The sequence below is a fragment of the Mobula birostris genome, chromosome 7 (assembly GCF_030028105.1).
Source record: "Mobula birostris isolate sMobBir1 chromosome 7, sMobBir1.hap1, whole genome shotgun sequence".
In the NCBI taxonomy this organism is placed as follows: Eukaryota; Metazoa; Chordata; class Chondrichthyes; order Myliobatiformes; family Myliobatidae; genus Mobula; species Mobula birostris.
In genome coordinates, this window is record NC_092376.1 from 174,317,587 (window position 1) to 174,338,346 (window position 20,760).

Consider the following 20,760-nt stretch of genomic DNA (forward strand, 5'->3'; position numbering starts at 1 on the left):
CACATGCCGGTGATAATAAACCTGATTCTGATTCTGCATGCTGGTTTGCGTATCACATAGAAAGCTAGGACACAATAGCATTTTGTGTGTGTTGCTCCAGGTTTCCAGCAACTGCACAATCTCTTGTATATGCAAATAATGCACTTCACTGTATGTGTGTTCACTTCCCTGGGTGTCCAGTACTGCCCAAGGTACCCCAGTTGTGAGCTAATCAGTGATCGATGGCATTGACCTCCCACATCATGAAGACCCTGGAGATACTTGTTCTGGAGCTGCTCCGGCCTTTGGTCAGGCCACACTTAGATCCCCTCCAGTTCACCTACCAGCCCCGACTAGGAGTTGAGGATGCCATCATCTACCTGCTGAACCGTGTCTACGCCCACCTGGACAAGCCAGCGAGCACTGTGAGGGTCATGTTTTTTGACTTCTCCAGTGTGTTCAACACCATTCGCCTTGCTCTGCTGGGGGAGAAGCTGACAGCGATGCAGGTGGATGCTTTCCTGGTGTCATGGATTCTTGATTACCTGACTGGCAGACCACAGTACGTGAGCTTGCAACACTGTGTGTCCGACAGAGTGATCAGCAGCACTGGGGCTCCACAGGGGACTGTCTTGTCTCCCTTTCTCTTCACCATTTACACCTCGGACTTCAACTACTGCACAGAGTCTTGTCATCTTCAGAAGACTCTGCCACAGTTGGATGCATCAGCAAGGGAGATGAGGTTGAGTACGGGGCTACTGTAGGAAACTTTGTCACATGGTGTGAGCAGAATTATCTGCAGCTTAATGTGAAAAAGACTAAGAAGCTGGTGGTAGACCTGAGGAGAGCTAAGGTACCGGTGACCCAAGGTACAGGTGACCCCTGTTTCCATCCAGGGGGTCAGTGTGGACATGGTGGAGGATTACAAATACCTGGGGATACGAATTGACAATAAACTGGACTGGTCAAAGAACACTGAGGCTGTCTACAAGAAGGGTCAGAGCCGTCTCTACTTCCTGAGGAGACTGAGGTCCTTTAACATCTGCCGGACGATGCTGAGGATGTTCTACGAGTCTGTGGTGGCCAGTGCTATCATGTTTGCTGTTGTGTGCTGGGGCAGCAGGCTGAGGGTAGCAGACACCAACAGAATCAACAAACTCATTCGTAAGGCCAGTGATGTTGTGGGGATGGAACTGGACTCTCTCACGGTGGTGTCTGAAAAGAGGATGCTGTCTAAGTTGCATGCCATCTTGGTCAATGTCTCCCACCCACTACATAACGTACTGGGTGGGCACAGGAGTACATTCAGCCAGAGATTCATTCCTCCAAGATGCAGCACAGAGCGTCATAGGATGTCATTCCTGCCTGTGGCCATCAAACTTTACAACTTCTCCCTTGGAGGGTCAGACACCCTGTGCCGATAGGCTGGTCTGGACTTATTTCATAATTTACTGGCATAATTTACATATTACTATTTAACTATTTATGGTTCTATGACTATTTATTACTTATGGTGCATCTGTAACGAAAACCAATTTCCCCCGGGATCAATAAAGTATGACTATGACTATGACCATGACTTCATAAAGCTTATTGATCAGTCACTACCAGAGAGACTGTGAAGCAACAGACAAAATGCTGTAGACACTCGTAAGATCAGGCAGCATCTGTGGAGGGTAATGCACAGTTGAAGTTTCGGGCCAAGATCCTTTATCAGAGTTGGTTGTGTAAGCCAGCGCTGATAAAGAGAGTAACAGAAATGTGCTGTGTTAGCAACAGCCAGACGTGGGTCGCTTTGTTCTGCTGTGTGGTCACAGTTTGACCACTGTACATTTGATTGTTTCTGTTTTTTGCTGACAGCTTCTCTTGCATTCACCCACTCAAAAGCTTTTTGCCTCAGCACATTATATGTTTGGAAAGATTTATGGAGTTGTTCTCATCTCTGTGTGAACACAGCCTGAAGTCGTGTAATTAGGAACAAGCAACTGACAGTCCCTTGTGCTAGTCGGATCATGTAATTGAATTTGCTTTATTAACTTTCCTAACATCCTTCCTTGCCCAGAGTTCCACTGTTCAATATTTGAATTTTATCACAGAGAGAGAAGAATAAATATTATCTTTTACATACAGTGAAGTGCATTGTCTTTTGAACCATACAGTGAGGTCCATTATTTGAATATATAGACAATAGACAGTAGGTGCAGGAGTAGGCCATTCGGCCCTTCGAGCCAGCATCGCCATTCACTGTGATATACAAACAACACATTCTGAGGATATGACTCTTCAGTGGGCAGTCCCAGGGAGGGTTGGGCATAGGGCTAGTAACCCATCCCGTAAAAGCCCAGAGCTACAGAAATGCCAGTAGAAGCTCCAAAGACCTCATTCCTGGGAGAGGAAGGAAACACCAAGAAGATGGTGGTCTACACCTGGAGACAATGTGAAAGACTGGCCCAGGACAGAGGACTCTGGGGAGTTACTGTCAGCGGTCTATACCCCAGTCAAGGTGATGGGGCTTAAGAAGAAGAAGAAGTCAGTTCGAGGATGTGCTGGAGGTAACTCACAGGGTTGCTGTACTTTTGGTGACCACACAGCATACTTACACTAACCAGTACATCTTTGGAATATGGGTGGAAACCCACAATGTCACGGGGAGAACGTACAAACTCCTTACAGACAGCGGTGGGTATTTAACTCCCTAATGCTGGCACTGTAAAGTGTTACACTGGCTGCTGCACTACTGGTGGGTCTGCTTAGACTCTGGGATTATTAATTATGACGCAAGTGATACACAAGTCCATGTAATTTCACCTTGCAAAGTCTTCACTCAGTGAAACAAAAGGAACGAGGAGGGCACAGCCTCAGAATAGAGAGACATCCATTTAGAGTGGATGTGGAGAGGATGTTTCCTGTGGTGGGGGAGTCTGGAAGAAGATGGCACCAGCGACCATGGGCGACATCCTCCAGACAGTTCATAAAACCATTTCTTTCACTTCTTGTACATCTTTTTCTTTCATATGTGGTTCTGCTACTGTTGGAGCCTGTGAACTACATTTTGATGTTGTGTTTTTGGACTGATTGAGCGATCTGGTGCTTTGCTGTCTCCGAGAGGGTTCCCTGAGGCATGCGGCCTGGAGACTAAAAAGCCTGGAGGTGGGGCACGAACCATCTCCATGCTTCTTAGATGAGACTGCATGTCTCACTGGTCACGCTGATTAAAGTAACAAGAAAGATTAAAATCATCGAGGTGAGTGTGGAAGGCGAGGAGATGTTCAGCATTGTCTACCAGCCTCTTGCTTGCTGCTCCCAGAGGAAGGTCCCTGCATTTGGATGGACTCACTTTCCCTTAATGCTGTCTGAGGATGGTGCCAGAGTTTTGAGTCTCAGGCAAGGTTTAATTAACAGGGTCTGTGAATGGGACTCAGTAGTTCATGTTATGATTGTTTCTCGTTTCTGGTTACTCCTTTTTTTGTTCCTGTTTTGGGCCATTTTGAATCGGGGTGGCAGACTCTGTTGTTGAGAAAGCATACGGTGCATTGGCCTTCATCAGTCGTGGTATTGAGTTTAAGAGCCGAGAAGTAATGTTACAGCTATATAGGACCCTGGTCAGATAAGGAACACTGATCTGAACTGAATATACCTGGACTCTTTGGATTTTGTCTTTTATACTCTGTGTTTTTCATTCTTCTTTTGTTGTCGTTTGTGCGATTTTTTTTTTGCACATGGGGGGGTGTTTGATGTTTTTCTTTGGGTTCCATAATTTTCTTTATTTCATAGCTGTCTGTGGGAAGACAAATCTCAGGGTTGTATACTGCATACATAGTTCGATAATAAATGTACTTTGAATCTTTGTCTAGGAGCAGAGGGCACAGTCTCAGAATAGAAAGACATCCATTTAGAACTGGGATGAGGAGTAGATGTTTACTGTAGTGGGGGAATCTAAGACTAGAGGGCACAGCCTCAGATTTGAGGAATGTCCATTTAGAACAGAGAAGAGGGGGAATTTCTGTGGTGAATATATGGAATTGATTGCCACGGACAACTGTAGAGGCCAAGTCATTGGGTATATTTAAAGTGGAGCTTGATAGGTTCTTGATTAGACAGGTTACAGGGAGAAGGCTGGAGAATGGGGTTGAGAGGGATAATAAATCAGCCATGATGTAATGGTGGAGCAGACTCTGATAGGATGCAAAACTGGGCTGAGAAGTGGCAGATGGAGTTCAACCCAGAGAAGTGTGAGGTGGTTCATTTTAGTAGGTCAAATATGATGGCAGATTATAGTATTAATGGTAAGACTCTTGGCAGTGTGGAGGGTCAGAGGGATCTTGGGGTCCAAGTCCATAGGACACTCAAAGCTGCTGCACAGGTTGACGCTGTGGTTGAGAAAGCATACGGTGCATTGGCCTTCATCAGTCGTGGGATTGAGTTTAAAAGCCGAGAGGTAATGTTACAGCTATATAGGACCTGGTCAGACCCCACTTGGAGTACTGTGCTCAGTTCTGGTCGTCTCACTATAGGAAGGATGTGGAAACCATAGAAAGGGTGCAGAGGAATTTTTACAAGGATGTTGCCTGGATTGGGGAGCATACTTTATGAGAATAGGTTGACTGAACTCGGCCTTTTTTCCTTGGAGCAACAGAGGATGAGAGGTGACCTGATAGAGGTCAACAAGATAATGAGAGGCATTGATCATGTGGATAATCAGAGGCTTTTTCCCAGGACTGAAGAGACTAGCACAAGAGGGCACAGTTTTAAGGTGCTTGGAAGCAGGTACAGAGGGAATGTCAGGGATAAGTTTTTTACACAGAGAGTGGTGAGTGCGTGGAATGGGCTGCCGGCGACGGTGGTGGAGGTGGAAACAATAGGGTCTTTTAAGAGACACCTGGACAGGTTCATGGATCTCAGAAAAATAGAAGGCTATGAGTAACCCTAGGTAATTTCTAAGGTAAGGACATGTTCAGCTTTGTGGGCTGAAGGGCCTGTATTGTCCTGTAGGTTTTCTATGTTTCTATGTCTTGTGGCCTTAAAGAGTGTGGTGATTTACATCACACTGGTTTTGAAGGACATCCTTCAGAAAGTGAAATATGTATCGTTTGAACACATTCAGGCAAAACCAAGGTTAAATCAGATCACATCCTCCTCTTATTTTGAGATGCTAATCTTACTTGTCGCCAAGATTAGTGTCAAAGCTATTTTATATTTTCATAACTTTTGAAAGCAGTGAACAGCTGGTGTAAATTCCTACAACGCGACTCTAGCTGTTCACATAACATTATTACAATTTTTTGTTTTATATCAGGAACATTTTGCATCAGTAAGAGCCTTAAAATCTACCGAGAGGCAGATTGATCAAGCTGTAGCCATGCAATTTTCACTTCAGAGCTTGCCTTAGTTCAACAAGATCTCTGGCCAGAACCCTACGGGAGTGATGGAGTGGAGCATGATAGGACAGGGTAGAAAGACAAAGAGAGTATAGGGGATATTAAATGGGATCTTCAAATATACAGAGGCTAAGGGGAGATCTGATAGATTATGAGGGGCATAGATAGAGTAGACAGATAATATCTTTTCTAAGGGTTGAAATGTCTAATACCAGAGGGCACGTATTTAATGTGAGAGGGGGTAATTTCAAAGGAGATGAGCGGGGTAATTTTTTTTTACTCAGAGAGTGCTGGGTGCCTGAAATGTGCTGCCCGGGGTGGTGGTAGAGACAGATACATTAGAGATTTTTAAGAGACATGAATGTGAGGGAAATGGAAAGATATGAACATTGTGTAGGCAGAAGAGATTAGTTTAGTTGACCATTTGATTAATAATTTAATTGACTTGGCACATCATTGTGGGTTGAAGGGCCTGTTCCTGTGCTGTACTGTTGTGTGTTCTATGAACCCTTATAGTAGAGATATCTGCTCAGTGGCCACTTTATTAGGTACCTGAGTGGAACCTAGTGTGGTCTTCTCTTGCTGTAGTCGATCCACTTCAAGGTTTGGTGTTTTGTGTTTCAGAGATGCTGTACTGCACACCTCTAGTGTAACTCATGGATATTTGAGTTACTATTGCATTCCTGTCAATTTGAACCAGTCTACCCATTCTCCCACAAAACTGCTGTTCACTAGATATTTTTTGTTTTTCACACTATTCATTGTAAACCTTAGAAACTGTTGTGTGTGAAAATCCCAGGAGATCTGCAGTTTCTGAGAGACTCAAACCACCCCATCTAGAACAACAATAATTCCACAGTCCAAGTTACTTACATCACATTTCTTCCCTGTTCTGATGTGTGATCTGAACAACAATTGAACTTCTGACCATGTCTGCATGCATGTCGACATTGAAACACACAAGGATGTGCTGGGGGCAGCTGGCAAGTGTCGCCGTATCGCATGCCACAACTTGTTAACCCTAACCCGTATGTCTTGTGGACGATACCCAAACCCTCGGTGGAGCCATGTGGCCACGGAGAGAACGTACAGACTCCTTTCAGACAGTGGCAGAATTGAACCCGGGTCGCTGGCACAACCGAGTATGAAAATACAGAAAGCGCAAGAGTCTGCAGAATCTAGAACAGCACACTGCTGGAGGAAGTCAGCTGGTTGTATCTGTGTGGGGAGTGGACTTGATGACATTTCTGAGTATGAAACCTTGCATCAGGATTTGTGGAGGAGAGGGACGATAGTTAGTATAAAGCAGAGAGGGGGAGTGGTGAGATCAGGGGAAGTGGACGATAGGTGGACCATGAAAGTATGAAGGACAGTGGGCAGGTCGACCAAGCCAGCCATTGCTTAAGCGGAATGATAAGGCTGTTTCTTCATATTAGAGATACATAACTGAATTTCCGGCCCACCAAGCCACAACGCCCAGCCACCCACCGATTTAACCCTAACTTAATCACAGGACAATTTACCATGGCCAATTAACCTACTAACCAGTATGTCTATGACCTGCGGGAAGAACCCGGAGCACCCGGAGGAAACTCACATGCACACGGGGAGGACGTACAAGCTTCCTTACAGTGGACACCAGAGTTGAATTCTGAACTTCTGAAACCTCGAGCTGTAGAAGCTCTATGCTACCATGATGTGTGGTAAACAATTTTTAGACAATCTGACTGTGTTAAACACAGCCAGCAGTGGTGATTCAACTTTGAGACACCATCCCCTTCTGTCTTGACTCGAGTGTCCACAGAATCATCAGGAAAAGGCCACTGGAAAGTGCGGCACAGATTCGTTGCAGATATGCGGGGCTAAGTGAGGACTGCATTAACACAATTGCAGCTCTGTAACTGTTTTGGCAGCTGCAGTGTGCCTCAGCAGGCAGCTATTGAGGCGACCAGCAATTTATTTCTGCTGAGTTGGATGCAGCACATTTTTGTTCACTGCTCCAACAGCAACTGTGTGCTGAGCCACATTCAAATTGGAACAAGCCTGGCAGAAGGTTGCCTTGTCTCAGAGTCACAGCTTGTTTGCCTTTTACTGGAGGTAGTGGTGGGCAGGGATTTGGGGATCGCTGGCACAGGTGAGGGGCTGGAGAATGGAAATGGAGCCACTGCCACTGGTGTCTCAAAGTTCAAAGTAAATTTATTATCAAAGTACATATTTGCCACCATCTACCACCCTGAGATTCACTTTCTTGCAGAGAATCATAGTAGAGCAAAGAAGTACAATAGCTGGGTTGCTGGCAGTGCAGCTTGGTGGGCCAGACAGATCTGTTATGCTCTGTATCTCTCAATCAATCAATCAATAAATAAATAATTAAGGAAAGAACTAGAAAAATTCCACACGAAGACTGACAAACATTGTGCAAAAGAAGACAAACTGTGCAGATACAAAAAAAAACAAATAATAATAAGTAAATGCAAACATGAAGAAATCTGCAGATGCCGGAATTTCAAGCAACACGCATAAAAGTTGCTGGTGAACGCAGCAGGCCAGGCAGCATCCATAGGAAGAGGTACAGTCGATGTTTCGGGCCGAGACCCTTCATCAGGACTAACTGAAGGAAGAGCTAGTAAGAGATTTGAAAGTGGGAGGGGGAGGCGTGGAGCTAAGAGCTGGAAAGTTGATTGGCAAAAGGGACATGAGAGGATCATGGGACGGACAGGAGGCCCAGGGAGAAAAAAAGTGGGGGGGGAGCCCAGAGGATGGGCAAGGGGTATAGTGAGAGGGACAGAGGGATCAACTTTCCAGTTCTTAGCTCCATCCCTCCCCCTCCTGTCTTCTATCATTTCGGGTCTCCCCCTCCCCCTCCCACTTTCAAATGTCTTACTATCTCTTCTTTCAGTTAGTCCTGATAAAGGGTCTCGGCCGGAAACGTCGACTGTACCTCTTCCTATAGATGCTGCCTGGCCTGCTGCGTTCACCAGCAACTTTTGTGTGTCTTAAATAATAAGTAAATAATTTCTCTTCTGAACATCACCAATTTCGGAACAAAGTTTCACAGTATAATTTATGTTCTGTGTGTTGTCCATATCTATTAACCTGTGATGCTCCTGCAAGCAAATTTTTCATCAAAATCATGTTTTTTTTAAATCACTGGCTTGTATGAGATGAAATTTATTGTTTGCGATGACAGTAAGGTGGAAAGATGTAAAATTATTGTAGGTTACCAAAATAAACATAGTGCAAAAGAAAGATTTACAAGAAAGTGTTCATTGGTTCATGAACGTTCATAAATCTGATAGTGGAAGGGAAGAAGCTATTCCTGAACCATTAAGTGTTCATGCTCCTGTACCTCCTCCCAATGGTAGGAATGAGAAGAGGGCATGTCCCAAATGATGAGGATCCTTAGTGATGGATCCTCATTACTAAGGGCATGGCCTCGTGGAGATGCCCTTAATAGTGGGGAGGCTAGTGCCCGTGATGGAGCTGGCTGAGTCTACAGCCCTCTGCAGTTTGTTCTGATCCTATGCATTGCTGCACTGGAGCCTCTATACCAGATAGCGATGTAACCATTAGGAATGCTCTCCTCTCAGTATTAACAGAAGCTTGCAAGAGTCTTTGATGACATACCAAGTCCTCTTAAACTCTTAATGATGTAGAGCCGCTGGCTTGTCTTCTTTGTCATTGCATCAATATGTTGGACTCAATAGATCCTCTGAGATGTTGACACCCAGAAGCTGCTCATCCTTTCTACTGCTGCCCCCTTGAAGAGGACTGTGTGTGTCCTCCCAACTTTTCCCTTCCTGAAGTCCACGATTAGTTCCTCATTGCTAAAACGTGCTATATACCAGGTGCCCTGGCCCAAGATAGATATTCCGAGATCCCCAGTTAGTCTTTGAACACTGAATGTATTTCTACTTTTGTGTCCATGTGTTGTTACTCCTCTCACCCAGGACAATCTCTAGGCTGCCCCTTCCTGTCCTTGTCCCTTTCACACTGAAATGTTTCCTGTTCTCTCTCAAATTGGTTGCATGCTATATCCCCAGGCAATCTCTTGCTTAGTAAAGCAATTACATTTCCACAGCACATCACTGTCCTCCTCCAGCGCTCACGACCCAGGCAGCCTGTTGAATTTTACATTGTGTCAAGCACTTTACAACCAAAATTATTGATAGTCCTCGGATAGAGATGTTTGTCCATACTCAAAAGTTGTGTAACATTAATTACAAATGTATACTCTAAAAATAAACCTCTTGTTGCATTTGTTCTCTCTATGTTAACAGTAGGATTTAATAGTGTTTTAATTCACATTTTTAGGAAAGATGTTCAAATCACTGGACCTAAGCATGATTGTGGAGTTTATCCTGATGTTCTACAAGGACAAGCCCATAGATTGGCTGCTTGATCACATTCTCTGGGTTAAAGTGTGTAACCCAGAAAAAGATGCAGTAAGTGTGATATTGATTTTTTCAATTACATTCACATTTCTGTTTTACAACTTCCTTGCCAACTGTACCTTCCCACAATCTGACCTGCAGTCTTTTTCCCAAGGTGGGTGAATCAAGGCTTGAGGGCATAGGTTTAAGGTGGGAGGGGAAAGGTTTAACAGGAACCTGACCGGCAAAGTCTTCACGGGATGGCGAGTGTCTGGAATGTGCATCCAAAGGTGGTGGTTGAGGCAGGTACATTAACAACATTTAGAAGACACTTGGACAGGTATGTGAATCGGAAAAGTTTAGACCGATATGGGCCTAATGAGAGCAAATAGATGCCTGGAATGTGCTGCCGCAGGTGGTGGTAGTGGAGGCAAACACAATAGGAGTTTTTAAGAGGCTCTTAGATAGGCACGTGAATGGGGAGAGAAGGGGGGCATATGGATATTGTGTAGGCAGAAGGGATTATATAGTTAGGCTAAGTAAGGACTCACATCTGTAGATCCCTCAAAGTCGCAGTGCAAGGTGATGGGATGGCTAAGAAAGCATATCATATGTTGGCCTTTATTAGTCAGGGGTTGAGTTCAAGGGCCATGAGGTAATGTTGCAGCTCTATGAAACTCTGGTCAGACCACACTTGGGGTATTGTATTCAGTTCTGGTTGCCTCAATATAGGAAGGACATTGAAACTTTAGAAAGGATCCAGATGAGATTTACTAGGATGCTGCCTGGATTAGAGAGCATGTCTTATGAGGTTAGGTTGAGTGAGTTAGGACTTTGCTATGTGGAGCGAAGAGGGGTGAGAAGTGACTTGATAGAGGTGTACAAGATGATAAGAGGCATTGCTGGAGATTCTTTCCCAGGGCAGAAATGGCTATGAAAGGAGGGCATAATTTTAAAGTTTTTGAAGGAAATTACATGGGAAATGTCGGGTAGTTTTTTTACAGAGTAGTGGGTGTGTAGAACACACTGCCAGGGGTGGTAGTAGAGGCAGATACATTAGGAACATTTAAGAGACTCTTGGATAGGCACATGGAGATAGTAAAATGGAGTGTTAAGTGAGTGGGAAGGGTTAGATTGATCTTAGAGTAGGTTAAAAGGTCAGCACAACATGGTAGGCTGAAGGGCCTGTACTGTGTTGTACTGTTCTATGTTGGCATTCAATTAGTAGTTTAATTAGTTTGGTGCAACTCCATGAGCTGAAGGGTCTGTTTATGCACTGTTCTTTGTAAATGGGGTCAGTTTAGATGGGTGTCATGGTCAAGGTGAAGGGGCTTGCTGTATGACTCTCTGACCATTACATCATAACAGTCCACGTCCCCATCAATGTCAGTTCCCGGGGGGGGGGGGTCTATGGCCAACCACAGTCCTCACTGTGTAAACTTGCCAGATGTTCTCCCCTGAAGGACAACGGTGAACCTGATGGATTTTGATGACAATCTGGTATCTAAATGCAGCACACACAAAATGCTGGAGGAACTCAATAGTCCAGACAGTATCTGTGGAGGGGAATAAACATTTGACATTTCAGGCCGAGACTCTTCAACAGATCTGGAAAGGAAGGGGGCAGAAGACAGAAAAAGAAGCTGGTGAGAGCGGAAGGAGTACAAACTGGCAGGTGATAGGGGAGACCAAGTGAGGGGGAAGGAGGAGGGGAGAGGTGAAGAGGTAAAGAGCTGGAGAAAGAAACTAATAGGAGAAAACAGTGGACCATGGAAGAAAGGGAAGGAGGAGGAGAACCAGATGGGGAATGGAAGAATAGGGAAGGAAGGAGGGGGAGAGTGGGAATGATATAAGGTCCTGTTGAAGAGTCTTGGCCTGAAGCGTTGACCATTTATTCATTTCTATCGATGCTGCCTGACCTGCTGAGTTCCTCCAGCACATTGTGTGTGTTGCTCTGGATTTCCAGCATCTACAGAATCCCTTGTGTTTGTGTTTAATAGCATTATTGTTGAGAGATGATGTGTGCTTTTAACAAGTTAGCATCCAAAATGTGATGAATTTTTCTTGATCAAGTTGACAACTGACTCCCTGAGGTAGTTTGATTTTGGGTTTCTGCTGCACTGTTAGGAAGTCTCAGTGTAGTGAGTGCAAGGAATGATTAATGGTGCTGTGAGTGTTGTGGTGGGGAGTTGCCGCAGGAATTTTTATCTGTTCGATTTTCCCCTGTGTACAATCCCTCATTTACCCATGTTAGGTCAGCAAACTCAATGAGATGTGAACTAATAGGAGCCCTGTGCCTTCAAACACTTCAAAGTATAACGATTGCTGTTAAGGATGCCCTGATCCTTTATACACAGGATATCAAGGGAGATGGAGGCAGGGTGGCAGCCTGAAGACACACACTCAATGTGTGCAATTTGTTGTTTAGCAGTAGCAGTACTTTCCAATGCATAATAATGTTTCAGGAACAGCTTCTTCCCCTTTAGAACATAGAACATAGAATAGTACAGCACAGTACAGGCCCTTTGGCCCACAACGTTGTGCCGACCCTCAAACCCTGCCTCCCATATAACCCTCCACCTTAAATTCCTCCATATACCTGTCTAGTAGTCTCTTAAACTTCACGAGTGTACCTGCCTCCACCACTGACTCAGGCAGTGCATTCCACACACCAACCACTCTCTGAGTAAAAACCTTCCTCTAATATCCCCCTTGACCTTCCCACCCGTTACCTTAGAGCCATGTCCTCTTGTATTGAGCAGTGGTGCCCTGGGGAAGAGGCACTGGCTGTCCACTCTATCTATTCCTCTTATTATCTTTGCCATCAGGTTTCTGAATGGACATTGAACCCACAAACACTACCTCACTACTGTTTTCCTTTCTTTTTGCATTACTTATTTAATATAACTTATTTATTTATTTATTTATTTATTTATTGTAATTTATAGATTTTTAAATTTTATGCATTGCAATACACTGCTGCTGCAAAACAACAAATCACACGACATATACCAGTGATATTAAACTTGATTCTGATTCTGATATTTTTATGCAGTGTATTATTGTCATCTGGAACATGCTGCTGAAAGGAAATCGTAAGCTCTGAGGGAAATATTGAAAGGCCTAGATAGAATGGATGTGAGGAGGATGTTTCCTTTATTGGGGGAATCTATGACCAGAGGGCAAAGGCTCAGAATAGAGGGACATCCATTTAGAACGGAGATGAGGAATTTCTTTAGCTAGAGAGTAGTGAATCTATGGAATTCATTGTCACAGGCAGCTGTGGACGTCAAGGCTTTATGTATATTTAAGACAGAGGTTGATAGGTTCTTGATTGGTCAGAGCATGAAGATATACAGGGGGAAGGCAGGAGATTGGGATGAAATGGCAGGGCAGACTCAATGCGCCAAATTCCTAATTCTGTTCCTATATCTTATGGTTTTATGGGAAGATTCAAAAGGGATTTAAATAAATGATTGAAGAAGAAATAAGATTATACAGCTTTGAGGGGAATGACGGGATATTGAAAGGCCTAGATAGAATGGATGTGGAAAGGGTGTTTCCTATAGTGGGGGAGTGTAGGACCAGAGGGCACAGCCTCAGAATAGAGAGACAAACCATTTAGAACAGAGATGAGGTGGAATTTCTTTTGCCAGAGGATAGTGAATCTATGGAATTCATTGTCACAGACTTATGTGGAGGCCAGTTCACTGAGTACATTTAAAATGGACGTTGATATATTATTGAGGTGAAAGATTACAAGGAGAAGGCAGGAGAATGAATGAACTATTCAGAGGGATAATAATCCCACCGCTGCCCGTAAGGATATTGTACGTTTTCCTTGTGACCACGTGAGTTTGCTCCATGTGCTCTGGTTTCCTCCTACAGTCTAAAGACAGTGGTGGTAGGTTAATTGGGCATTGTAAATTGTTCTGTGATTAGACTAGGCTTAAATCGAGGGATTGCTAGGCGGCACAGTACCAAGGGCTAGAAGGGCCTATTCCATTCTGTATTTCAATAAATAAAATCAGTCATGATGGAATGATGGAGCAGACTGAATGGGCCAAATGGCCTAATTCTGCTCCTATGTCGTATGGTTTTTATGATCTAAGAGTGGGATGAATTAAAGACTTCTGTCAAAGAGCTAAGACTAGTGTGGTGGGCTATTTGTTAATCAGTTTATTTATGTCACATGTATGAGGTAGAGTGAAAAGCTTTTGTTTGTGTGCTATCCTGACAGATTCCATACGTCAGTCAGTACATTGAGGTAGTTAACATAGAACATAGAATAGTACAGCACAGTACAGGCCCTTCAGCCCACAATGTTGTGCCGACCCTCAAACCCTGCCTCCCATATAAGCCCCCACCTTAAATTCCTCCAGAAGTTCAGAAGGAAAAACAATCACAGAATGAAGGATATAGTGTTACAGTCACAAAAATGCCATGCAGGCAGACAGGGTGCAAAGGCCAAAGTAGATGTAGACTGAGAGGTAGGAGTTCACATTTATCATTTATTTATTATTTAGCGATACAGCATAGTAACAGGCCCTTCCGCCCAACAAACCCACCCTGCCAATTACACACTTCACTAACTAATCCATACATCTTTGGAATGTGGGAGGAAACCCATATGGTCACAGAGAGAATGTGTAAACACCTTACAGACAGCAGTGGGAATTAAACCTCTGTCGCTTGTGCTATAATAACATTAATCACTAAGCTACTGTGTCACCCATAAATACAAGAGACTGATACCAGTAGAATATTCACTGTCCCTAAGCCTGGTGGTATGTGTTCTCCAGCTTTTGTGTTAGTTTCCTTTACTGAATGAGTCTGATTCTGTGAGAAGCAAGAGACTGGGTTCATCTTAAACACCAGCGATTCTGCAGATGAGATTTGCTCTATTTGTCCCATTTACATTGAATATGAAGTGAAATGCGTCATTTTGCATCAATAACCAAGACAGTCCAGCCCACAAGTGTTGCCACACTTCTGACGACATGCCCGGAACTTACTTACCCTAACCCATATGACTTTGAACTCTGATCACCAGTTGCTTGTGCTGTAGAACATTTTGCTAATGATCCTGGTGACTGTCCAGCACAAACGCATCTTTCCTATAACATATAGTACACAATTTCTGCAATGTTCTGCCTAATAATTCTTCCTACATCCAGTGTCAGCCAACAGCTGATTAATTGTGCTGGCCGTGTAGAGCAATCTTTTTATAGAGCCAGTGATCACCGGTTCGATTCCCACCACTGTCCATAAGGAATTTGTACATTCTCCCCAGAACTGTGTGGGTTTGCTCCGGGTGCTCCGGTTTCCTCCCACATTCCAAAGGCATGCTGGTTAGGATTAGTAAATTGTGGGTATGTTACAACGAGTGATTGATAAGTTTGTGGCCCAAGGTAGAAGGAGTCAATTTTAGAAAACCTAGCATATTTATTTTTCAACATAGTCCCCTCCTACATGTACACACTTAGTCCAGCGGTCGTGGAGCATACGGATCCCTTCTTTGTAGAAGTAGTCCACAGCCGTGGTGATTGATAAGTTCATGGCCTAAGGTGAGATGAGTTATTAAATTCAAACTTTCTGCATTGTCACTCAAAGAGTTGAACTGCATGTGCATGTAACGAGAGCGTCTTGGGCCTCCGGGTGGTCCACAGCAGGGGCGATTGATAAGTTTGTGGCCTAAGGTCGAAGGAAATGAGTTATACAGCTCTTGTTACATGCATGTTCAGTTCAACTCTTTGAGTGAAAATGCAGAAAGTTTGAAGTTAATAACTCATCTTTTTCTACCTTAGGCCACGAACTTATCAATCACCCCTGCTGTGGACCACTTTCTGGAGGTCCAAGACGCTGACTTCTACAAAGAAGGGATCCATATGCTCCATGACCACTGGACTAAGTGTGTAAATGTAGGAAAAATAAATGTGCTAGGTTTTCTAAAATTGACTCCTACCTTAGGCCACGAACTTATCAATCACCCCTCGTATGTTGATGCCAGAAGCAAGGCAACACTTGCAGGCTTCCCCCAGCACAATCTTTGCCAGTTGATTTGACACATTTCACTGTGTGTTTTGAGGTACATGTAACAAATAAAACTATGCTGCAGGGCTGTCTCTGTGTGGGCAACAGGAGTAGCATCATCTGCGAAGAGTAGCTCTTGGATGAGTTGCTCTAATGTCTTGGTGTGGGACTGTAGTCACCTCAGGTTGAACAGGCTGCCATCGGTGCGGTATCGGATGTAAACACCGTCCTCGTCATCAAGGTCTTCTGTGGCCCTTTTGAGCATCATGCTGAAGAAGATGGTGAAGAGAGTTGGCGCGAGGACGCAGCCTTGCTTTACTCCGTTGCCTATTGGGAAGAGTTATGAGAGGTCGTTGTTGTGTCTGACTTGGCCACGCTGATCTTCACTTAGCTGGATGACCATGCTGAGGAACTTTGGGGGGCATCCCAGTCGTTCCATGATTTGCCACAGACCTTCCCTGCTCATGGTGTCAAACACTTTGGCAAGGTCGACAAACATCACGTACAATCCCTTATTCTGTTCCCTACATTTCTCTTGGAGCTGCCTGAGAACAAATACCATGTCGGCGGTGCTCCTGTTGGCTCTGAAGCCACACTGGCTCTCTGGGAGTTGTTCTTCTGCAATGATGGGCACTAATCTGTTCAGGAGGACTCTTGCGAGGAGTTTTCCTACGATAGAGAGCAGAGTTATCGCCCGGTAGTTGGAGCAGTCGGACTTTTCCCCCTTGTTCTTATACAGGGCGTTGATGACTGCATCACGGAGGTCCTGTGGTCGTTTACCTTGTTCCCAGCAGCAGACAAAGAGCTCGTGGGGTTTGGTGTGTAACGCTGGGCCCCCATGCTTCCAAATCTCAGGTGGGATTCCATCAACTCCCGCTGCCTTGCCACTTTTCAGCTGCTCTATGGCCTTGACTGTCTCTTGTAGGGTTGGACTCTTGTCCAGTTCTGTTTTCTCTGGCTGTTGTGGGATGAGATGAATTGCTGAGTCGTGGACCATGCAGCTGGCGCTGGAGAGAGTTTGGAAATGTTCTGACCACCAGTTCAGGATGGACGCCTTGTCCGTGAAGAGCGCCTGACCGCCTGCACTGTGCAAGGGTCTCTGGACCTGGTGCGAAGGGCTGTACACCGCTCTCAGGGCTTCATAAAACCCTCTGTGGTCACCGGTGTCTGCGCAAAGCTGAGTTCTCTTTGCGAGGTTTGTCCACCACACATTCTGAATCTCTTGAAACTTGTGCTGGAGGTTGCTGCATACAAGGCGGAAGGCTGTTTTCTTATCAGGACAAGACGGCTGAGCAAGGTGCGCCTGGTGGGCGGATCTCTTCTTCGCCAGCAACTCTTGGATCTCCTGGTTGTTTTCATTGAACCAGTCCTTGTTCTTCTTTGTGGAAAACCCTAGGACTTCTTCAGAGGTTTGCAGGATGGTGGTTTTTAGGTGTTCCCAAAGCACTGCTGGAGAGGAGTCCCCATCATGCTTTGCAGAGGCTGCCGAGCTCTTCAGACTGGAAGTCAGCTTGAAGAAGATAGTTCTCCATCAGCCCGCACCTCAAGAAGATTACCACCCTCCCCGCATCACCATCAGTGAGGTAGAGCTCAAGTCAAGTCAAGTCAAGTCAACTCACTTCTTATTGTCATTTTGACCATAACTGCTGGTACAGTCCACAGTAAAAACGAGATGTTTTTCAGGACCATGGTGCTACATGAAACAATACAAAAACTACACTGAACTACGTAAAACAACTACACTAGACTACAGACCTACCCAGGACTGCATAAAGTGCACAAAACAGTGCAGGCATTATAATAAATAATAAACAAGACAATAGGCACAGTAGAGGGCAGTAGGTTGGTGTCAGTCCAGGCTCTGGGTATTGAGGAGTCTGATGGCTTGGGGGAAGAAACTGTTGCATAGTCTGGTCATGAGAGCCCGAATACTTCGGTGCCTTTTGCCAGATGGCAGGAGGGAAAAGAGTTTGTATGAAGGGTGCGTGGGGTCCTTCATAATGCTGTTTGCTTTACGTATGCAGCGTGTGGTGTAAATGTCTGTAATGGCAGGAAGAGAGACCCTGATGATCTTCTCAGCTGACCTCACTATCCGCTGCAGGGTCTTGCGATCCGAGATGGTGCAATTTGCGAACCAGGCAGTGATGCAGCTGCTCAGGATGCTCTCAATACAACCTCTGTAGAATGTGGTGAGGATGGGGGGTGGGAGATAGACTTTTCTCAGCCTTCACAGAAAGTAGAGACGCTGCTGGGCTTTCTTTGCTAGGGAGCTGGTGTTGAGGAACCAGGTGAGATCCTCCGCCAGGTGAACACCAAGAAATTTGGTGCTCTTAACGATCTCTACGGAGGAGTCGTCGATGTTCAGCGGAGTGTGGTCGTTCCGTGTCCTCCTGAAGTCAACAACCATTTCTTTTGTTTTGATCACATTCAGAGACAGGTTGTTGGCTCTGCACCAGTCTGTTAGCCGCTGCACCTCCTCTCTGTATGCTGACTCATCGATCTTGCTGATGAGACCCACCACAGTTGTGTCATCAGCGAACTTGATGATGTGGTTCAAGCTGTGTGTTGCAGCACAGTCGTGGGCCAGCAGAGTGAACAGCAGTGGACTGAGCACACAGCCCTGGGGGGCCCCAGTGCTCAGTGTGATGGTGTTGGAGATGCTGCTTCCAATCCGGACTGACTGAGATCTCCCAGTCAGGAAGTCTAGGATCCAGTTGCAGAGGGAGGTGTTCAGGTCCAGTAGGCTCAGCTTTCCAGTCAGTTTCTGAGGAATGATTGTGTAGAATGCTAAACTGAAGTCTATGAACAGCATTCGAATGTACGTGTCTTTTTTGTCCAGGTGGGTTAGGCCCAGGTGGAGAGTGATGGAAATGGTGTCGTCTGTTCAACGGTTGGGATGGTACGCGAACTGCAGGGGGTCCAGTGAGGGGGGCAGCAGGGTCTTGATGTGCCTCATGACGAGCCTCTCGAAACACTTCATGATGATGGATGTGAGTGCAATGAGACGGTAGTCGTTGAGGCAGGGCATTGAAGATTTCTTCGGCACGGGGATGACGGTGGCGGCCTTGAAGCACGTAGGAATGACGGCGTTGCTCAGGGAGATGTTGAAGATGTCAGTGAGAATCTCAGCTAGCTGGTCTGCACATCCTCTAAGCATTCTGCCAGGAATATTGTCTGGTCCAGCAGCCTTCCATGGGTTGACCCTGCACAGGGTTCTCCTCACGTCAGCCACGTTAAGACGCAGCACCTGGTCAGTTGGAGGAAGGGTGGTCTTCCTTGCCACCACATCATTTTCCGCCTGAAAACGAGCGTAGAAGTTATTCAACGCATCTGGGAGGGAGGCATCACCAGCACAGGCAGATGGTGTTGTCTTGTAGTTGGTGATGTCCTGAATGCCGTTCCACATGCGCTGCCTGTCGTCGCTGTCCTGGAAGTGGCTGTGGATTTGCTGTGCATGCCCTGCCTCTCTGATGGCCCGGGACAGTTTGCCCCTTGCTGTTGTTCGGGCTGCCTTCTTGCCTGCTCTGAAGGCAGGGTCATGGGTCCTCAGCAGTGCATGCACCTCCACGGTCATCCATGGCTTCTGGTTAGCGCGTGTACTGATGGTCTTGGCCACAGTGACATCATCAATGCACTTGCTGATGTAGCTAGTCACTGATGCCATGTACTCCTGTAAGTTGGTAGAGTTGCCATTGGTTGCAGCCTCCTTGAACATTTGCCAGTCAGTGTGCTCAAAGCAGTCTTGAAGAGCAGAGATGGCTCCTGCTGGCCAGGTTTTCACCTGCTTCTGAACTGGTCTGGAGCGCCTGACGAGCGGTCTGTATGCTGGGGTTAGCATAACAGAGATGTGGTCTGAGTAGCCGAGGTGGGAGCGGGGCTTCGCCCGGTACGTGCCAGGAATGATTGTGTAAACAAGGTCCAACGCGTTCTCCCTTCTTGTTGCAAAGTCCACATACTGATGGAATCTAGGGAGCACTGACTTAAGGTTCGCGTGGTTAAAATCTCCGGCGACAATGAACAGTCCATCAGGGTGTGCGTTCTGCAGTTCGCTAATAGCCCCATACAGCTCACAGAGCGCCTCCTTAGCATTAGCGCTGGGGGGAATGTAGACACCGACTATAAGGACAGTGGTGAATTCCCGTGGTAAATAAAATGGTCTGCATCTACGAGTCACAAACTCCACTAGCGATGAGCAGTATCTGGAAACCAGCACAGAGTTCCTGCACCATTCCGTATTGATGTAAACACACAAGCCATCACCACGAGTCTTACCGGAAAGAGCTGCTCGAAACAAGACGAGCCTGTCCAGCTGAATGGCAGTATCCGGGATTCCATCGGAGAGCCACATTTCTGTGAAAACATACGCACAGCAGACTCTGTACTCCCGCCAACTATTTCGTTGGAGTTGGATGTAGTCCAATTTATTGTCCAGGGAGCGAACATTGGAGAGCAGAATGGATGGGAGATCCGGCCGGCTGGAGCTGAAGTCAGTCCACCAGTTCAGCTACCTGGGGTGCACCATCTCGTCAGGTGCCAAGATCAGCGAAGAGATTGACAACAGACTGGCAAAGGCAAACAGCGCATTTGGCAGGCTGTACAAAAAAGTCTGGAACAACAAGCATTTGAAGAAAGGCACAGAGCCCTTGTACTGACCACCCTCCTGTACGGCTCCGAGTCGTGAGTCACCTACCATCACCACCTACGACTCCTTGAGCGTTTCCACCAGCACTGCCTCCGCACCATCCTCAACATCCACTGGAGTGACTTCATCACCGACATCGAAGTCCTCGAACAGGCGGAGGTCACCAGCATCGAGGCCATGCTGTTGAAGACGCAGCTGCGCTGGGCAGGGCACGTCTCCAGGATGGAGGATCATCGCCTGCCCAAGATTGTGCTGTATGGCGAACTCTCCACTGGCCACCGTGACAGAGGGGCACCGAAGAAGAGGTACAAGGACTCTCTGGAGAAATCCCTTGGTGCCTGTCACATTGACCATC

The 20,760-nt window shown here is 46.0% G+C and overlaps 1 protein-coding gene across 2 annotated transcripts in view; it reads left to right on the forward strand.

Moving 5' to 3' along the window:
- Positions 1-20,760, forward strand: part of LOC140200581 (alpha-1,3-mannosyl-glycoprotein 4-beta-N-acetylglucosaminyltransferase B) — a 431,883-nt gene that overhangs the window by 252,132 nt on the left and 158,991 nt on the right. For both annotated transcript variants that reach the window (XM_072264115.1, XM_072264112.1), the window contains exon 9: positions 9,672-9,802. In XM_072264115.1, coding sequence (XP_072120216.1) covers positions 9,672-9,802 — 131 coding nt within the window. The remainder of the gene's footprint in view (positions 1-9,671; positions 9,803-20,760) is intronic.